The sequence below is a fragment of the Lycorma delicatula genome, chromosome 2, assembly GCF_047948215.1.
Source record: "Lycorma delicatula isolate Av1 chromosome 2, ASM4794821v1, whole genome shotgun sequence".
Taxonomy (NCBI): Eukaryota; Metazoa; Arthropoda; class Insecta; order Hemiptera; family Fulgoridae; genus Lycorma; species Lycorma delicatula.
The window spans coordinates 56,893,680-56,915,275 of record NC_134456.1 but is presented as its reverse complement, the minus strand read 5'-3'; the positions used below and the strand labels follow the sequence as shown (position 1 = coordinate 56,915,275).

Here is a 21,596-nt window from a genome sequence, read left to right as displayed (position 1 = left end):
TCACATTTAAAAAAATAAAATAAAGAAATTAGTAATATACAGTAGAAAGTAGGTGTATCACTGATTTAAATATATTGCACTATACCTACAAAAACTAAAATATTGTACGAGTTAGGAGGAAAGGGATGATGAAAATTTGGTATTCATTTCATCATGGGAAGGCATTAGACTCACAGTCAGTAAACTAATATATATAAAGAAATACTTCACTTTTTGTTGGGTAAAAAAAGAAATAAATATTTATGAAGAAGTATAAAAAAACTTGACATAATTTTATAATTTAATATTCCTTTAGGTTTGAAACATTTAATAGTTGAGCAAAAATTTAATTTTTTCCCATGCAATTAAGCAGATAAAAGTCTATAATCAAGCAGATGTTTTAAAACATAAATATGTAGTAAATAAATATATTAAACAAATGTAATTAACATTAAATTTATTGTATTTGTAGCTTATATTTTCAATTATTTCATAACAGTTCATTAAATTAATAATTAAAAATTTTAAAAATATAGAAGTTAATAATGGATTTTATATGTTACATTTTGATGGGAAAATAATTTCAATGTAATTATTGGCACTAATGACAATTTATTTTTATTAGTCTTGCAAGACTCATTAATGATTAAAAATACTTAATTTTTTATCATTAAAACTCTCTAGTGTAATATTATTATTAATTTCAGATATTAGTGTACTATTAATTGTTCCAATAATTAAATGTTATATTTTCGTCTGTAAAATTGTCCAGTTTCAATTAACAGCCTTACTGTGTTAACGAGTGCCAAAACCGCAATATATTTTATGTGCTGTGTTGTAAGTTAATGTCTTTAATTAAAAAATTGAAATAAAGGTGACACTTTCAAAATGTTTGTTTTCTTTTAGTGTCTCCTTTTAGTTTAATTTCTATTATGATAGTGTGATTACACATTTTAACCTTTAACTGTGGTAAAATTGTAATTATTGTTATTATAATAATTGTTATTATAAACAGAAGTTATGTATATTTCTTCCCACTTAATAAATAAAGCCATATCACCTTTTCTGTTCATTTTTATTGCTGCTATCCCAAATTACTAGTAGATCTGAACATGCCAACCTAACTCAGATTAGTTTAAAACAAATTTTATATTTGTTAAAAATTAAAAAATATGACTTCCAAAAAAAACTAAAAAAAAAAAAAAGAAAAAAGAAAAATAGGATGTCAGGCCAGTGCAGATCAATTTACAACAGAGTAATGTAGAAGTATGGAGCTCCTAAATTTCAAACCATTACCATTGTATCTGTGAAGGGTTTATGCTAATATAGCTTGGTTAAAATGCCCACATACTATAAAGTTCCCATTGCCTATATGTTGGAAATTACATTATTTATTTCATTTGATGAACTGATTTTGCTGAGTTATTTGCATATTGTATAACTTTTTTAAAATTTATTTAAAAAAAAAATTTATATATATATATATATTTAAATAACTTATGACACTGCCAGTTGAATAAGGATTCCAACACAGGGTCATATATCTAAATTGTTTCAGCTGTTGAGCTGCTATGGTGGAACATACATACATTCCTTTTTGGGCAGTCGTGTTATAAAAATTAAAACTAAATTATTAAAATTCCATCTAATTAATGGTAATAAAAGATTAAAATTTTAAAAAAATGTTCCCCTTTTTAACTTATCATGGGTTGCAAATCAAATATTATAATTAGAAAACCTAGACTGCTAGAAAAGTATATTAAAAATGTCTGGTATTATTGTAATTACACATTGACTGTTTACAGAAATACACTCTCCTTCAGTCACATATCATTGGTTATTTCTAGTGATTCAAAAATAATAAAAATATTTACTTCTGGTGTCCTGAAGCATTAAAGTTTATTACATTTATGAAGGGTATTGTACTCTTAGGCTAGAAAAAAAATTGAAACTATTTCTATATGTAGAAAATAAAATACAATCAGTAAAACACATATTCCAAAATCCAATCAACCAACCATCAGCTGAATGAATCACAACTGAGATGGTAGGTTAGCAAAGTTTTAGCACAGTTATACTAAATGCTTCATTCCAATGATGGTACAGTGTTGCACTGAAATATTGTGACACCTGTTTCCTGGGTTATGCAAATTTATTTCATTTAAGTTTGTACAGTAAAACTTAATCTTATTGTTCTGTTATTATTCAAAGTAAGCTTCTCTAAAAATAAAAATATTTACATATCTTTTCTATTTGTTTTGTGATTTTGATAAAGCATTTAAGAACAGACAAATATAAGAAAATATTTTCTGAAATGTGTCATAGTGTCATATATACATTCATCAAAGTTAATTGACTTTAATAATGTAAACAAGTAAACATTTTTTTAAATTTTCTATTGTGACTAATAACAAATATTAATTATCTTTTTATTTTTGAGCAGTTTTGTTCCCTAATTGTCTTATATTACAATCACATGAACAGTTTTATTGATGTAGTGAAGTTATAAGGCTACATTAATTCTCTTAAATAAAACTGGACTGATCTAGTTTTAATTAAAAAATGTTAACATATGCAAGAAAATAATTTCTTTTGACAAACTCCCAAATTGTATAACATTAAAGAATTTTATACAGTTTCCTAATCTGATTTATTTAATTGCTTAAATATTTTTATGGGCAAAACATTTATCCGATGCTAATTTGTATGTTTAATAAATATATTTTGGAAAAAGTTATAATAGTAGAAAAAAAAATGTTTATATGCATCTGCACTGATAAGATGAAATCATTTTTTCAAAACATTCTTATTTATTTATATTTTTTAAACAGTTCAGTATTCCTGTAAAGATAAAAAAATGAATGCTTCAAAAAAATATTGATCATTGTTTTATTTTAATGCATATGCATAGAGGAATATAATATAATAACATTAGTGTTAATCAGTACTATCTAACACATGTGTTATAACCAAATATTGTAGGTGACCTAACAGGAGGCACAAATTTTCTATAAATTATACAGCCACTCTTAATATAAAAAAAAACAAACATAATATGTTCCACTCAGCAGTACAGTTATAATTATTAATTAATGAATATAAATAGAATAACTCTCATACATATTTAACTATGATTTATGCCTCTGCTGATGAGAAATGACTTATTGTATTACTAAAATAACCTGCTATGGTTCTTGCTTTTGTTCAATTTTGTGTACATTTTTCTTTGTTAGGAAAAGAGGGCCTGCTACTGCCACTCCAATAGCACCAAGAGGAGCAGTTACTAAAATAGATAACACAGCAATCGTTAATACTTGTTCACTACGAATAATATCTTCCAGCTGTGGTGATGTCTGCCCATAAACTGTGTCCAATGCTTTTGATGCTAGTGCTGCCTGAAAAAAAAATTATATTACTTCTATTGAAATGAAAAAGAAAAATTATTCTTTTATAAATTTAACATTATTATTAGTACATACATTATTGTACTGATGTCAAAATTTTGTCAGCAGCAGTCCAGTACTAAAACTCCAGTTATTAAAATACTTTTTAACTGCTATAAAATTCTTTTAAATACAATTAATATAATAAAAATAAAAGTAATTAATTATGCTTATTAAAGTAATTAATTTCATTTATTTACACAAATCTGAAAAATAATGACTTGTGTTTAAAATTTGTTTTTGTATCCGGGACCACCATTAGGTATTGCTTTAAAGGATGAGATGAAACGGCAATTTTGTAATGTGTGAAAATGCCATGCCTGATCAGGATTTGAAGGCCAAGATGCTACCACTCATGCCACAGAGGTCAGTAATTGTTATTATTATTAATAGTTTTTATCTGTTGGTTTCAATACTGATTATGTATATATAAAATATGACTCTCTTAGTAAGTAATTGTATACATGACTAGAGCTAAATCATTTTATTATGTATTAAAAAATTTTGTAACAAACAAAATCTGGTTCAATGTTGCTGAAATTTATCGGTGCCTCCAGCTTAAAATTATTCCATTCTCTATTGATAAAGCAGAAAATTAATGTGGTCAACAGTATTTATATTTTTGTATTAATCTGTCTGTAAAATTACTAATTTCTTAAGATATTTTAGATTGATTTTAAATTTGTCTGCCAAATTTTTTAGACGGCAAGATTTTGAGTAACTTGCATTTAATAAAATTGTATGGTTTTAATTTTCTAAAAATTACCTAATGTAACATGTTCATTGGCCATATCTAAATTAAAATAACAAATTTCTGGTATGTGCAGTCTTGACTTAAAAACCTTATTAAAAAATTTATCCTTTCTTAACCTTTTTCATTTTTCTTGTTTAGCCTCCGGTAACTACCGTTTAGATAATTCTTCAGAGGATGAATGAGGATGATATGTATGAGTGTAAATGAAGTGTTAGTCTTGTACATTCTCAGTTCGACCATTCCTGAGATCTGTGGTTAATTGAAACCCAACCACCAAAGAACACCAGTATCCACCATTTAGTATTCAAATTCATGTAAAAATAACTGGCTTTACTAGGACTTGAACGCTGTAACTCTCGACTTCCAAATCAGCTGATTTGGGAAGACGCGTTAACCACTAGACCAACCCGGTGGGTATCCTTTCTTAACCTATAAACAGATTTTTTAACTTACAAAAAAAAAAAAGTTATTTAAGGCAAATTTTGAGCTCATATTTCATTTTACCCCAAAAAAGTAAATTACAGTCAATCAGAATAATGTATTCAACCAATTATTTTTTAACCTGTATGATTTCCTTGTTTTTTTAATATTTTTTAAAAACAACTTTGGTAGATGTGTTTGAACTACCTCAAAAAAAAACTTAGGATGTATAATTACAAATATATAATTTTTTTAAAAGTACTTTTTAAAATTTATTAATTTCTATGTCTCTGATAAAGTTAGAAAACAATTTTCACAATGGCATCACCTTAATTAGAGAAAATCATTTTTGTTCATCATTTTAAAAAGTAAAAAGAAAAGTTTAGAGAATTCCAAGTTTTAGAGGTATGTGTTTTCAACAATAAGAATTGGACCAGACACCCTTATTTTTAATTATAAAAACCAGAGGTTTTTTTTAATTATAAAAATTATTTCAAGTAGATAAAATTAAATAGTAAAAAAAGTAAGAAAATGTAAAAAAACTCCAGTTTTTATAGGTAAAGATGCTTTTCTAGAATCTTTTAAAAATGTTTGAATTATACTTTTAAATGTTTATCTGATAATGACTGGTGGTTACAGTGGTCTCAAATCTGATTTAACTGAAACATGAAATTAAGACTCTTTTGTGTCAAAACGAAATAATAAAAGTGAAATTAATCATCACAAATGCATATGTCAAAGATATGATCTTGAAAACTAAACAACCTTCTAATTCAAATTTTGCTGTAAGAAGCTATTAAAAATGATAATAACTTGTTATTTAGTCATACTGTAACTAATTTATATCAATTTTAGGAGATGAAAAATATTATTCTTGCAAGTTCATTAAAGATAAGTCGAGTGCTAAACTCTGTTCATTCTGACAACCACCTTTGTTTTCAGTACTTCTGATTAAATTAGTTGATAAGCTAAAAACATACAAGTTACATTTGTCATACAAGTTCATTGCTTTTGAGATAAAAAACTCACTATCTACTTTTTTTAAGAAATTCAATAGAATCAATTCTTGTCACTCACAAAGTGCCAGATTAAATTTCATGATTTACATTTTTAAATAATGATGCCAAATAGATCTCAATACATACATGTGCAGAATTTTTAACCTGTAGTGTAAAATATTAAATTATTGAGATCCTAAACCACTGATAAATATGAAATTTGGCAGAGTTACATTTTGGCATAGCAGTAGTTTTTTTTTTTAAACTTCAGTCACTGTAAGCAATGGTACCTTGTATAGTAATACATTTTATTAAGCTAAATCATACCTACTGGTAAATTATTCATCAATTCAAGCCCAACTGAGAGATTACAACTCAATATCTGTCTATCCTCTCATCTGGATTAAAAACAATAGCGTAGCTACAACATAAGCTACAATATGAAATTTCCACCAAATTGTAAGTTATAATCTTGAGATACAAAGAAAAACAGTTACTAACACATACATTAATAAAAATTTCTTGCATATATGCAGAATTCTGTAACTAAGAGCTAAAATTTTTGGAGTCAGGGTCCTCAAACACTGAAAAATAAAAAAAATGTAGGAGATCGTATGACTATAGAATTAAGAAAGTAATACTGCTCATTCCATTGTTAATTACACTTATTGTTTCATCTTCATTTAAATTGTATTCAAAATTTGTTAACCTTTTGTTTGGCAATTACTATCTTATTAAGTAATATTATTAGGCTACTAGAGACTTCACTGAGAAGGTGTAGCTCTGAAAGTCTTTTGGATGAATACTTTCATTTATTTACAAGTGATTTCATTTATAATTTTTGATTGTTGTTACAATTCAATCTTCTGTTCAATTAACATTACTATTATTATTATATTTGAGATTAGTTTATCTGCTAAAATGCTGAAAGTCAAATTAGAATTTAACAATTGGTCTTGTCCAGTAAAAGCTAACCCCATTCCTGATAACAGTGTAATGACAATCTAAACTTAAGTTGAATGCTTTATATCATCTTTTTAATCATCTTAAATGCTGGTTGAACTCTCAAGTATTATTAAATCTTACATCATATTCACTTATAGTAAACTCAAGTTATGGATTAGGAATGCTACCCATTTCTCTCTATGTACATATTAAATTAATATACATATATGGATTTAATATGAGTGCATATAAGAAATTGAACATATCCTAATATATATAATTAAATGAGTATTTTATTTACCTGTACAGTAGCCTTGGGAAGCCATGCCAGATTTACAAATATTTTCTCTTTAAGATTAAGGTTTGTTCCAAAAAGAGCAATAAAACAAGAGATGACCCTAAACTGTAAAGATTCAAGGTTTTAATGTATGATTACATAAAAATCAATAGTAGTGAAGTCCTGTAACTATACTATTAAAAAACAAAAAAGTAATAAACAGTGAACAAAATATACTGTAATACATTTAATAACTTTAGCAGTGTGTGAAAAACTATACCTCATGGTAATTACAGTAATGTACATTATTTTCAGTATATCAAGTAGCTGATTATTATTGATGCATTCTTAGTCTGTTTCTTTTCACATTTTCAACAACAGTAGCAACAACGCCCACACAAATCTTTTCACACAAATTCGTAATCAGAGAGTCATAGAATGAACAATTTTCTTTAAACACAAACAAAATAAGTAGTGTGAGATCGGACTTTGCAGTAGCCAGGTAACTGGCTCTAATCTACTAATATAATTTTATTGACTTTATTTTTAAACCATAATTTCTGAGCTAAAGTAACTTTAGTTTACCATTACCATGTTGCCTGATAGCCTCATGGTGCTCTTTATCTATTGGCAGCAAAGCAAACAACTGAAGCGAGTGGACAACTAAAACCATGATGTTTTTTCTGGTAAGGAATTTTGTATGCTGAGTGCCATTACTAAAAGATTGTAGGTAACCTGACCTAATATACCAGTTACTTTTGAACTGACATAACCATTTTCAAGATATGAAGAATTCAATCGCAGGCTTACTAAAGAGAAGTGCAATTGTTCCCTGTTTCTCTTTCTTCTCCCAGCCAAACAATCAGTACTCAGTGACATGTCAATCTCACTAAAATGCAGTCAGCTCTATAAGTGATACCTTCACTCTGCTCACCACTTTTTATTATGATGTAACATCATATTATGATGTTTTATTATGATGTAACATCATATTATGATGTTACTAAACAGTTGTTTAGTAACATCATTCATTACTTTCCAAATAGTAGTTCTTATAACTAAGCTGATGCATGCTTTACATGCATCACAACCAAAGAATGACTGAGTAAGGTGACTTACAGTAATAAATTTATGTTGCCTTTTTGTTGAAAAACATGCCAATATCAGTGTGTGTATGTGTGCATGCGTGTACGCACGTGTATTATTTCTATTATGTGAGAAAAATGAAAAAAATAATAAATAGTTAGGATATGTGATTAGAGGAAGTGAAATCTTGACAGCTTCAGTGGAAGGATCAGTAGAAGAAAAAATGAAGCAAGAAAGAAAAAGGATGAAGTTAATAGATGAGCTGAAGATTTGAAACTGAAAAGGGAAGAAGGAGAGGCTTCAGTTGGTGGATGGAGATAGCTGTGGCTTAAGGAACCTCCTGTCAGTCAGAACACCAGGTGATGATGCCTCTATTAAAAATTAAAATGTTACAAAATATAAAAATTTAATTCGAATCAGGGACAATAATGAAAGAATTTGCTTAGCAGTTAACATTTTAAAAACCACTTTCTTCAACTTGCAGACCCTCAAAAGATAAGAATCATGAAATATTATAAATCAAAGTTTTACATAATGTCAATATTTCTAATTGCAGTTGTGTATTTTCAGATTACCTTAACACATTTATGTTACATAACTTACTACTGAGCACATTTATATGAATTTAACCATTATAAACTATAATTTGTATCCAAGTAGATTCTGGTATTTACATTCAAAGGATATATGATTTCTGATAAAAAAAGAAGAAAAGTGGAGCACGACAAGCATTTTTGTGAATACTTCATATCACTACAATAATTTTTGTGCAATTTTAGTTCTTTTCTTCTCCATTTTCTTAAATATTTTACCTACACAATTTAATATATAATTCTTTATATTTTAATGTAATATGGTCATACTTTATTCTACTCATTTAAAGGTTTTCATTGATTCATTATGGGTGTAAAGGCTGTCACATAGAGCCTAATTTAGAATAAATTGTAATTTGTTTAAATTGCAATCTTTTATAATTATTAAAAAATAATAAAAAAAATCCTTACTAAAAGTCCACATAAAATGACAGCAATTCCTTTGCCAACTGTATCCAGCTGTAATTGCATCAAATCTATTTCTGCACCAATGAGGCCAAATAGTATTGGCTGCATTATTTGCCATATAATGCCAAAGATATCACCTACTGGGTTCTGAAACATAAGAATTTTAGTTATGAACTAAACATTTTTAGAACATTAAACTACTATTAATTAAAACTTACATTTTTACTACTAAAGAAAATTTTCTACCACCTTTTTATAAGATGTAAAATTACACAAAACAATAATTGGAAAGGTGTATGATTATGTATCTCCAATTTAGTGAAATAATATCAAAAGGTATAGAAGGGTTTGAAAATAAAAATTGGAGTTAATATCTATGCAGTCAGGTATGAATTTATGATATTTGAAGAATGAAAAAGAGAAGCAAAACTAAGGAGTTATATGTTAAAATGACAAATATCAGTGACAATTAAAAGAAGAAAACTGGATATGAAGAATTAGAATATGCTCTTCATAAGAATATGAAGAGCAGCCTGAGATAATATATTTGTGCGAGTGAAAGTGACCCAACAAAGTCCTTCTGCGATTCTACTGGCTGAATCTGTTGTGTACTATGCTACAGCATACACTGTTAATTATAACATACACTATAATAATTATTATTCTTTTTTTTAGTTTAGCCTGTTTACGGGATGAAGTTGGTAACTAAGTTTGAATAAATTTCCAATTGAAAGTAAAGATAATATAAAAATCCCAGTTTTGGTGATTTTAACTCTTAACTGGTACAATTTGGTCTGCAACACATAAGGAATTTGTTAATTCCTTTCCCCATTTCTGAGCATCTGTATGCAGCTCCCTTTCATCTACCTTTTATTAGTTCTTAGTGAGTGAGTAAGTTGGTTGTGTTGAAATCGTTGCAGTTATATTGTTTTTGTGTTATAGTCTACCACAGTCTGAGAGATGTCATCGTAATAATAACATTTTAATATTTTTCCACTGAAACACATACCGGTCTTACAGACGTCATCGTACCAGTTCTATTTTAATATTTGTGTTTTTTTTCTTTATGAATAAGAACACTGTGAAAAAAAATTTTTTTTTATTTTACTTTTGTATATTTTTACTTTTGTGAGTAACATTTAACTATTTTATATTTTCATTACATTAAAATTATGTCTGAATTACCTAGTACTTTTACACATACATCTTGCAGAGATTCAAGTTTGTTTTTAGATGATGATATAGAAATAGATGACAGCAATATAGATCCTGACTGTGAAGAGAAAACTGACCATAGCTCAGATTCTGAGCAAAGTGAGATGGAAATAATGTTTTCTGGCAATCGAGAGATAAGTTTTACTATGGTAAAAATGAATTCAGGTAGAATGAAGAACCACTGTCTCAAAATGTACGCACATGATGTCAATATTGTGGTTCAACTTCCAGGTATTAAAAATGCAGCCAAATCTCTCGGAAAGAATCCAGACCCAGTTAAAGCTTGGTGTCTTCTAGTTTCTAAAGTGATATTTACTTGAAATCATTTAGTTTTCAATCATTTACTTTTCAATCATTCAGTGGACTAATGTCCACTGAATGATTGAAAATTACTACTTCCAATCTAAGCACAAGGATGTTTACAATGCATCTTTCGGTCATAATATTGATATGATTGAACTGAAATCTTTTCTTGGCCTTCTTTTGTTAACCTGCATATTCAAATCTAGTAATGAGAATGTAGAGAGTTTATGTAGCACTGATGGCACAGGAAGAGATATTTTTCAATGTAATATGTCATAATGACGGTTTCTCTTTATTTTGTCATATTTACGTTTTGACAACCCTGCATACCGTGAGAAGAGGAAGAAAAATAATCCTGCAGTAGTTGTATCAAAAATCTTTGATATATTTATTGAAAACTCTTGAAAATGTCTTTCTCCAGAGCCATCACTTACTGTTGATGAAATGCTTATAACATTTAGGGATAAGTGTGCTCTCCATTTTTACTTGCCAAACAAACCAAATAGGTATGGTATCAAGGTGATGTGCATGACAGATGCTAGGTCAAGCTACCTACTAAATGCATATATCTATATCGGCAAAGGGTCTGATGGAATAACACTCTCTGAAAAAGAGAAAAAGTTCAGAATATAGCACAATCAGTCATTAGACTGGCGAAACCAATTCCGTACTCTTGCAGAAATGTAATGACTGACAATTGGTTAAGTTCTATAGAACTCGTCAAGAAATTACAGAAAGCAGGAATCACATACATAGAAACACTGAAAAAAAAAAAAACACAAATTCCTACTGAGTTCCTACCAAATAGAAGTATTGAGGTTAATACGTAAATGTATGGATTCACTAGCGATATTACAATAATGTCCTACGTTCCTAAACAATTGAGAGCTGTATTAGCCGTATCTTCCATGCATCATTCACCTGTCAATGATCCAGAAATAGATAAACCAGAAATAATCGGTTATTAATTTAATTTAACATGACTAAGAGCGGAGTAGACACAGTCGACCAAAGTATACAAATTATACTGCCAGTAGGAGAATGTGAAGGTGGCCGATGGCTATATTTTTTGCCATTATTGATATTAACGCAGCTAATTCTTTTGTATATGCAAACTACACAGAAACAAAAAAGACTACAAGAATTAATTTCATTTAAAAAAATTATACAGTCACTCACTAGGCCACATATGAAACACAGGCTTTCTAACACAGTTATTATGCCAAAAGAACTGTAGTTAACTATTTATGGGCCTCAAAGAAGATGAAACAAATAATTCAGCTGAAGATGATTGTGAAGTTTTGCAGCAAAGAAAAATGTGAGTGCTGAGCACTGCTAGACTTATAAGAAAAACAAAATATCTGTGCATAAAATGTTGATGACCTTCATGCTTGGAATGTGCTAAAAAGGTTTGCAAAGACTGTGTCAAAAAAAAATGAAAATATTATGTATAAAAATAACTAAAAAGTTGGTTCTTTTAATAATATTTTCTTACCCATTTTTATACATTTTTGGTTTTATTTAGATTTATATATTTAAAAAATATATATATATAGTTAAGATATTTTTGATTGAAACTTTTTTGGTTTGAACTACAGAATTCTAGTGTATTTAAGAAATAAAAAATCTAACAATAATTATAAATCAATAAACAATTATAAATAAATAGTGTTAAAATGTATGATAAAAAATAATAAGCGTACAAATATAGGTCTCCTAGACACTATCGTATCACTTTAAGTCAGTATATTTTAATATAGAGTAATATATGGATCTACTGGACCACATAGTACCAGTTATGCTCTTAGAATTGATCATACCAGTTAAGAGTTTAGATGTTTATGAAAAAATATTTACTGATAAATATTCAATGTTTTGAAACTTTAGCACTTCTCTATTAAAATATTACGCACACACACAATGCATTCATGCTTTAATGTTGTTGTGTGGTAAGGTCCTTTTGGAGCTATTATGCAGATCCTTTTTCAGGGGCATTATAAGCTGTATAATGCTGTAGTTAATAATGTTGTACTTAAGACAACTCATTTTATAGTGGTTAGGAATTCCATTAATTTTGCAAATGAATGTACATTTTTTAATTGTCATAATTTTTTTATTTATTTTTCTATATTATTTAAAACTATGAACTTTTGAAACCTTTTTTCTGAAACTTATGGATACAAGTTTAGTTACTGTGAAATTGCTGTCAAAGTTGAAGTTATGCTTTTTCTTAAACGTTTTTAGTCATTTTCCTGCCGTTACTCTAAAAAAAATGTTATTCTTTATGTTCAGCTTAATTGAAACAAAATGCATTTCAGTAAGTACTACTGACTAAATAAAACTACATTATCTAACTTTATTTGACCAGCCTTGAAGTTTCCAAAAGATTCCTGCTGTGAGAGAAGATGTTATACATGACAGTGGACCAGCTCCTGGACTCATAATATGTTGACTTCCAATTACTGCAAGTAGTCCCCATCCTCCAACCATTACACTACGTTTAAAAACCACCATGTCCTAAAAATAAAAACATTTTACATAGGTTTTAATTACTGTATCTTAATGTTTATTTTAATTGTATTATTCTACAACTTATTAACTTTAAAAAATTAAGAAATGTACTTATATGATTAATTGTTGGATATAATTTATGAAATAAGAATGGAAAAAAATGGTATTTAATTTCTCCTTTATTTTAAAAAAATTAACCTTTTTTATAAATTTATGTACATGATATGATCCAATGTTTACACAGCAATCATATTTATATTCATTAACTGTATAGCTTCATATCTCCTCTTGTAACCACTTACTAGAGAACTATAATCTATCATGAAGAAAATAAAGTGAATAGCTCAATCAACTTAGTTACTTTTCATATTCTCAGAAAAAAAAGATCTCAATAACTAATAAATTTAAGTGTGGTGATCGAAAAATTTATTTTGTATAAAAAATTGTCATTTGATGTTAGCTTACCAAATCTTATATTAAAGTTTATTCAGATTAAAGTTCTGAATTTCTTTATTAAATTAAATTTATGTGATTTAACATTTAAGGCTACTACTTGAAAAAAATATTGTAAACAACTTTACATGTATTTTTTTTTTTTAAGTTTTAACTGACTGATTACTGAAATACAAATAAATATCTCATGTTTTTTTTCTACTTGTGATATCTTGGAAATTATTTTGATGAACTGTTCTCTGGTATCAATACATCAGATATATTGTAATTAATTTTTCAGGTTTTTTTTAAGCTACTTCAGCTATTCAAATTAAAGCTACTGAAGTGCTTCTTCATCTTCAGTCAATGGACTTCCTTCCCCTACTTTGTAGAGGTAATGTATATGAAGTGCTACCCAAAAGTTCGGGGAATTTGAATTTTGCGCACGAACCATTGCTGGTATGACCTGCTGCTGCTAGATGTGGCTAACAGTACTCTTTGTGAATCAGTGTTCCAACAGCTGTGACGGTGAGAGGCTGCATTGTTGACTTTCATGTGGTTGTGTAACGTTGTGTTTTACTGCTTCAGCGAAGTTCTAAATAGCAGTTTTAAAGAGCAAAGAACCTGCATCAAATTTTGCTTCATGCTTAAAAAAACTGGTGCAGAAACCCAACACATGCTTGTGGAAGCATTTGGTGACAATGCTATGTGTAAAAGTAAAACTTTTTTGTCGTACAAACAATTCAAAGATGGATGAACGACAGTCGATGACGACGATGAGCGTTCAGGAAGACCATCAACAAGCGCAACATCAGTAAACATTGCGAAAGTGCAAGAGGCTATTGTTGCAGATTGTAGACAAACAATCCATGATGTTTGTGTAATAGTACAAATGTCATATGGGTCCGTGCAACGCATCTTGTCGGACATTGAACATGAGACACATTGCTGCAAAATTCGTACCAAGACTGTTGAACAGTGACCAGAAACAAAATCACATAGCTGTCTGTAGTGAATTGAAAAATTCAGCAGGAGATGACCCTAACTTCATCTCCAACATCATAACCGGTGATGAGACATGGGTGTACGAGTATGACCCTGAAACTAAGCAGCAGTCGTCACAGTGGAAGTTGCCAAGTTCACCGCGGCCAAAAAAAGCACGCCAAGTTCGCAGTAACATGAAGTCCACGATGATTGTTTTTTTGACATCAAAGGCAATATCCATAAGGAATTTGTTCCTCTTGGTCAAACTGTCAATTGGATGTTCTATTGTGAAGTTTTGAAGCGGTTACATTAAAGCATTAGGCACAAACATTCAGATCTGTGGGGTAACAACAGCTGGGTTCTGCACCATGACAACGTGCCCGCGCACACATCGCTACCCATTTGGGATTTCTTGGCTTCCAAAAAGATGGTAGTGATTCCTCACGCACCCTATTCGCCTGACCTTGCCCCTTGTGACTTTTTTCTCTTTCCAAAAATAAAATTTCAATTGAAAGGCCATCGTTTAACACAATTGAGGAGATTCAGGAAGAAACGCAAAACGTGCTTCCAACACTTACACCTGCAGACTTCCAGGGATGCATGGAATCATGGGAAAAAATGCTGGGATCACTGTATCAATGCCCAAGGGGATTACTTTGAAGGAGACAGTGGAAATTATAAGTTATGGTAAGCTATTTTATTTTTATGGTAAAATTCCCTGAACTTTTGGGTAGCACCCGTATAGTGCTTCGTTTCTTTTCAAAGGGTTGCTTTTCAATATTGCCCCATTTGCACAATTAGTTAGTCTTTTTTACGTTACTGATATACATAACCACCTGGGGGATACATGAGGTACCCAGTTAAATTAATAAATTATATTAAATAAATAAATTTTTGTAATGTCAAACTGTTATTAAAAAGATTTTTTAATGTAATTCTTCTGAAACCTACTTTTACGTTTTTTTTTAGTCATCTTTGTGACCATTTTCAATGATGTGTACTACTGATATCTAATATGAACAATGACTGTCCATATAGAAAAAAAGACCACATCTTAAGATGCTTAATAAAGATTTATGAAATACGTAAACATACAAAACATAAAACATGATAAATAAACAATCTCAATTTAAATTCAAGACATTTTTAAACTATATTTTAAATTCATGTCTCTCAAATTAAAAATAAACTGTTAGCAGTAACATCAACTGGTGCCAGCATGAGAACAATAGTACCAGTCACTGAAGATGGTTTCAAAAATTATTTAAAACCCTTAATTAAATTTTTTTAAATATTTTATTTAAAAAATTTAATTTTGCTTTCATTGCAAAAGTTTATATTTCATAAATATTATGTGACATCTTCCTTCTGTATGATACAGATATGGAATGTTCACTCATTCATAGTGAGATTATAACTGAAGTGTGGCCACACCGTTACAAGTACAAGAGGCTTGATTTCCAACTACACGGATATTTTTATTTTGATTCTCATGAAAGGTCTTAAATGTGAATATAATTACAACTTTATTATTTCTATACTTACATCATCTTTGTGAGGCATAAATGATGACAGTATGCCCCATCCTACACCTGTGACCAGTCCCAGTAATACTTCTTTCGGTCCTTGAAAAATCTGTTGTGTTATGTCACCTAAAGTACAAATGTTATACTGCAGATTTATTTCAATTAGTTAATCTGTACTTTTAGAAACAGAATATTCTATTTATCTAGATAATAACATTATAGATCTATATGTAACAATTTTCAACATTTATACAATTTTTAATTTTGTTTATTTTTTCTCACTGGAAAATATTCTGAGTACACATGTGATTAGGAATTTTGTAGATAAATAAAATAAAAAAAGGAAATAATAACATATAGGTGTTTCATGAACTAAAGAAAAGAATCTGTCTTGAAGGAAAACAAAATTTACTTCAAAGGCTGGAGATAGAATAGTTGCATTCTTTGTTGACTATATAGATTAGTTAAAATCTTCAGAAGTTACATGATTGTAACTTCCAAAATCTTTAAAGTTACATGTTTTATTATAGATAGCAGTGAACAATAATAACACCAATTTTCTTTATAATGTGTTTAATTTTCTTACAAATTTCACATACACCCACCGGGTTGGTCTAGTGGTGAATGCGTCTTCCCAAATCAGCTGATTTGGAAGTCGAGAGTTCCAGCGTTCAAGTCCTAGTAAAGCCAGCTATTTTTACACGGACTTGAATACTAGCTCGTGGATACCGGTGTTCTTTGGTGGTTGGGTTTCAATTAACCACACATCTCAGGTATGATCGAACTGAGAATGTACAAGACCACACTTCATTCACACTCATACATCATCCTCTGAAAGTATTATCTAAACGGCAGTTACCGGAGGCTAAACAGGAAAAAGAAAGAAAATTCCACATACACTAATAAATCAGAAATAAGAATTGCTTTAATGAAGAATACCTTTAATCAATTCTTATTTCTGATTTATTAGTGTATGTGGAATTTTCTTTCTTTTTCCTGTTTAGCCTCCGGTAACTGCCGTTTAGATAATACTTTCAGAGGATGAACGAGGATGATGTATGAGTGTGAATGAAGTGTAGTCTTGTACATTCTCAGTTCGACCATTCTTAAGTGATTCACACCAATCACTGAAGTAATATATGTCACTAATTACTGAAATAACCATTGTTATATGTTACGATCATTGAAATTGCAAATTTGATCATTGATATTAAAGTGTATCACCAACCAGCTGACATTCTTGTGACTGCCAAGTCACATCAAGAAAGAATAAGCTGGCATTATAGAGGAATCCAATGACTTAACAATACTTCTGCAGGAAAACTTAGAAACTAATGATGAAAATTCAATTAGGCTCAAGTGATGATGTCAAAGCTGACAATTCCTGAGTTGTGTGGTCAATTAAAACCCAACCACCAAATTTCACTGGTATCCATTTTTTAGTACTCAAATTCGTATAAAAGTAGCTAGGTAACTTTTACTAGGATTTGAACCTCAGAACTTTCAGCTTCAAAAATTCGCTGTTAAATTTGCAATGACGAGTTTTCCACTAGACTAGCCTGGAAAGTTATTGAAGTTAAATCAAAAATTGTATTTTAATTGTTAAAATAAACATTCAATATTGCAATAAATAATTAAACAATCTAAGTTAATTTTTTATGTTGTGATTTAATTCTTTTTCAGAAAAGTTTTAAAATTAAATATACCTTGTGAAAATATCATTCCTAAGGAAATTCCAAATACAGAAATTGCTGTAATGTCATCTAGACTGCTTGCTCCTATAACTAGCGTTGCAATTCCTTTTCCTTCACCATAACCACGTTCCTTTAAGCTGAGCAGGGATGGAACAACAACAGCTGGTGAGACAGCACTCAGTAAAAATCTGTACAAGAATTTTTTTTATAACTTTAATTTAGGTATCTGTATTACTAATTTTGTTGAGAACTACATAATAGTACTTAAAATTTTACACAGTAGTACTTTGATATTTTGTTACAGTGAATTCCACTGTAAAAACATTTAAAGAATTTTTAAAAATAATTTCACTGATGTAAAAGAAATATTGTACTTTACTAAATATTTTTTCAATTCATATTGATATAACAGTAAGTACATTCAGTAAATTTAAATGTTATCAAGTCTTCATAAGTTTACATATTAATTTAACTGAACAAAATAATATAAATAACAAACATAAATAGAAATTACTTTTATTAGAGTTTCTCAATTACTTTTACATTGACAAAATAAAAAAATTAGGCATAGGGGTTGACAATCTCATTGTACAAGTTGTATAATATTAGAATCAACCATCCAAATGACTTTCACTTGGATCAGGAAATTTCCATCCCCCTACCAAATCAAAGGGTTATACAAAGAGAATGGGAAATTTAAAAAGTGGAAGGAATTATGACAGAAATGTATTAGTTCAACAAAAGCCAAATAATTTCTCTCTATAGAAGATCGATTTGAAATGGAAGAGGACAAAGGAAGAGCAACATTCCTAAAATTGGAAACTTACAAGTAATAAAAGATATCAAGAATGAAAAAGCTATGTTAATAAAGTAATTAAATATATTTAAAAAGAAGAATTGGAAGAAGTGATGAAACTGAGTAAAATGATCTACAATTGAATGAAATCAGAAGATTTTTTTAAACAACCATGATTCCAGTCCCTTAAAAAGATGTGATACAGTTAAGTATCAAGATCATAAGTCGATTTGTTTAATTTCACATTGAGAAAAATTCTTCTGAGAATTCAGAAGATTAAATTTAAAAAATGGAGGAACTTGTTACCATTATCATCTGGTATTGGCCTGGGGACAGGTCCCTTACACCACTGCTGTTTCCATCCGTTTCTGTCCCAAGCCTTCTTCTTTGTCCATTTTTATAGTTTCCAATTTTTCTTTTCAACTATTAACATTATCCTCCTTCTTCCTTGCTTTTTTCTCCTTCTACTGACCCTTTCAATGCAGTTGTTAAGCTTCCACTTACTCTAATCACATGTTTTAACCATTTTTCTTTTTTTTGTATACTTCCCATGTAAGTGAGCTTCCCTCTTTTTCCTGTTCATTACCTCCTCATTCCTCATTTTATCTGTCCATCTTACTTTCTCCATACTGAAATCTCAAAAGCCAAAATTTATTCTCTCTTCCAAGCTTTCTCATCATCCAAGCTTCACTTCCATACGAGACTCCATACATACCATTTGGGTAACCACCTCTTCCTTAACTCAGTCCAAATTTTTACTACACAGTAATTTCATCTTTTTAATGAAAACTTCCTTTGCCATTGCTATCCTTACTTCTTTTTCCATTATTATACAACAATATAGATTTAGGAAGAAATGAGGTGTAAGAAAAGTGATTGGACTAATAAGAACTATTAAAGGAATGTGTTCAGAGAGAGGAAAAGGAATATTTTATAGATAGAATGTTTTAGTTTTGTAGATATAGAAAAATCAGATGATTGCATTAAATGGAATAAACTAATGGAAATATTAAAAAACTGAAGGGTAAAATGAAAAGATAGAAAATCTTTCCAGATTATATTCAGATACAATTCTTTAATTGTTGAAACAGAAATCAATTATGAAAATACTGGATGAACAAAGTAAATGGTTTGATGTAAGAAGAGGAGCAGGGTAAAGATGCTGTTTCTTCCCAATGTAATTAAAAATTACATATGTTAAAGATATGATAAAAAAATATATAGATAAAATAATAAAAGAATCAGCAAAGGACAAAGGAAAATAAATTGTATTAATTCACAGAGAACTTGCTGTTCTTAAGAGGTAACACATACAATGTTCAACAGATCTTGATTTCAGAAAAAAAGACATTATGACTTAATATGAATGCTAAGAAAACAAAAGAAATGAGGATAGATTACTTTATAAAAAGTCATAAGCAATGAATATCTACACAAAATAACTAAGTATAAAGATATTTGGGAACAATATTTACAGAAGAAAAAATGAAAATGAAATAAAAACTAGAATAGCTGTGACTCGGGAAGCACTTTGTAAAAATAAACACTAATTATGTAGAAAGTGGAGTCAGACATGATGATGCATATTAAGAAATGCTATATTTGGATTTTACTTTGTATGGATGTGAAATGTGATCATTAAGAAAATGGGAGAAATAAAAGCTGGAGGAATTTGAAATAAAAATATAGAGAAGAGAAAATTAAATTGACAGAGTGAAAAATAAAATTAAAAAAGGGGTGAACAAGAATTAAGGTTAATCAGAAAAATTCAGAATATGAGAATTAGTTGGCTATGGTAAATCATTTCATGGGAAGAAACGATATCTTAATTTATGATTATGACAATGGTCTTAATTTAAACAGTATTAGAAGAATCAGTTAGAAGAGAGGCAAAAATTATAAAGAAATTATTTTTTATCTAATAGAATACAACTGTCAACAACTTAAGACTAGCTGGAAATAGAAAACAAGGGAGATGAACACTGCAAATGGGATCTGCTTCAGCTGTGCCAACCATTAATACAATTATTAACATTTTATTATAAAATTAATTTGACCATGTGTAAAAACTAAGACCTTTAAGGTAACAAACTCAGGCAACAAAAGATATTTTTATATCACATAAAATTAGAAACAAGTTTATTTAACAATTTTTAATCATACATACCTACTATGTTGAACGAGTATATGCATTATTGTTGTGAAGTTATTTTGACTGGAGCTTGATAATAAGATTCATGTTGAAAATATACAAAATGATTAAATAGAATTATTAATTAATTTTAAATGGAAAATTTTAAAGTTAACAACACAAGTATCAGTTGTTTTATGAGCATGTTACCAATAATATAATTTATAATTATCATAAATTGTAATTTTTTTTGTTGTATGTGTAACATACAACATTTATATTGAGGGAGAATTTTTTATTTAGGCATTATTTTCTTTATTAGATGTAAATGTAAATAGGTGTAATATAAATGTTAGGTGTAAACATTTAAAATCTTTCAAGACTTCATTTTTATGATACAATTCTTTTCTGTACACAACCGAAATGCAAAACAACTGTATCCCTTTTTTAAAATTGCTGACATAATTTTTTCATAGTGCAACCACAATAAATTGTTGCAATAACTATTGTTTTTTGATTTAATTGATTTGGACAGAATAAACTGAGAGAAATGATATAGAGTGATCTGAGTGAACTGTATGATGTACTTGGTGAAAATTCACCTTCGTACAAGAACTTAACATTATTCAACAAGTAAATGTTACTATATCACTAATTGTCACCATACCGACTTTTTATGTTTTTATCATTTTAAAGCTATTATATCCAATTTCAAAATTATTATTCTTTTAGTGTGATGAAAAATAAATGAAAAATGTAACCTTAATCTGAAGAGGAAGTAAAAATTTTAGAAGGTGTAGTTTGTGGTAAAGGATTTCCACAGATAAAGGCAATTATCTATTTTTAAACCCATCGAATAACCCTGTATTACTGTTCGAGTTATAATAGCAAATAGAATAAAAAATTTAATATTGTTTCTTCTAACAAATAACTTATATATGCAATACTTCTCTAAAATACAGTGCAACATAAGTAGAGTACAAAAAAGTATTTAGCAGTGTCTTCACCCATATAGCTAACAGAATTTCAGTGTAATTTTATAACTTTAGAACTGATACATTAAATGTGAGTTTTATGATGTCTTTTCATAAATATTAAAAG

At 28.9% G+C, this 21,596-nt stretch overlaps 1 protein-coding gene across 2 annotated transcripts in view; it reads right to left on the bottom strand.

The window, feature by feature from the left end:
* Positions 1-2,857: 2,857 nt before the first annotated feature.
* Positions 2,858-21,596, bottom strand: part of LOC142320179 (sodium/hydrogen exchanger 9B2-like) — a 35,450-nt gene continuing 16,711 nt past the window's right edge. For both annotated transcript variants that reach the window (XM_075357864.1, XM_075357863.1), the window contains exons 5-10: positions 17,581-17,756; positions 15,894-16,000; positions 12,777-12,938; positions 8,907-9,050; positions 6,841-6,942; positions 2,858-3,374 (exon numbers count right to left, since the gene is read on the bottom strand). In XM_075357864.1, the coding sequence (XP_075213979.1) occupies positions 3,165-3,374; positions 6,841-6,942; positions 8,907-9,050; positions 12,777-12,938; positions 15,894-16,000; positions 17,581-17,756 (901 nt within the window). In that variant the 3' untranslated portion in view covers positions 2,858-3,164. The remainder of the gene's footprint in view (positions 3,375-6,840; positions 6,943-8,906; positions 9,051-12,776; positions 12,939-15,893; positions 16,001-17,580; positions 17,757-21,596) is intronic.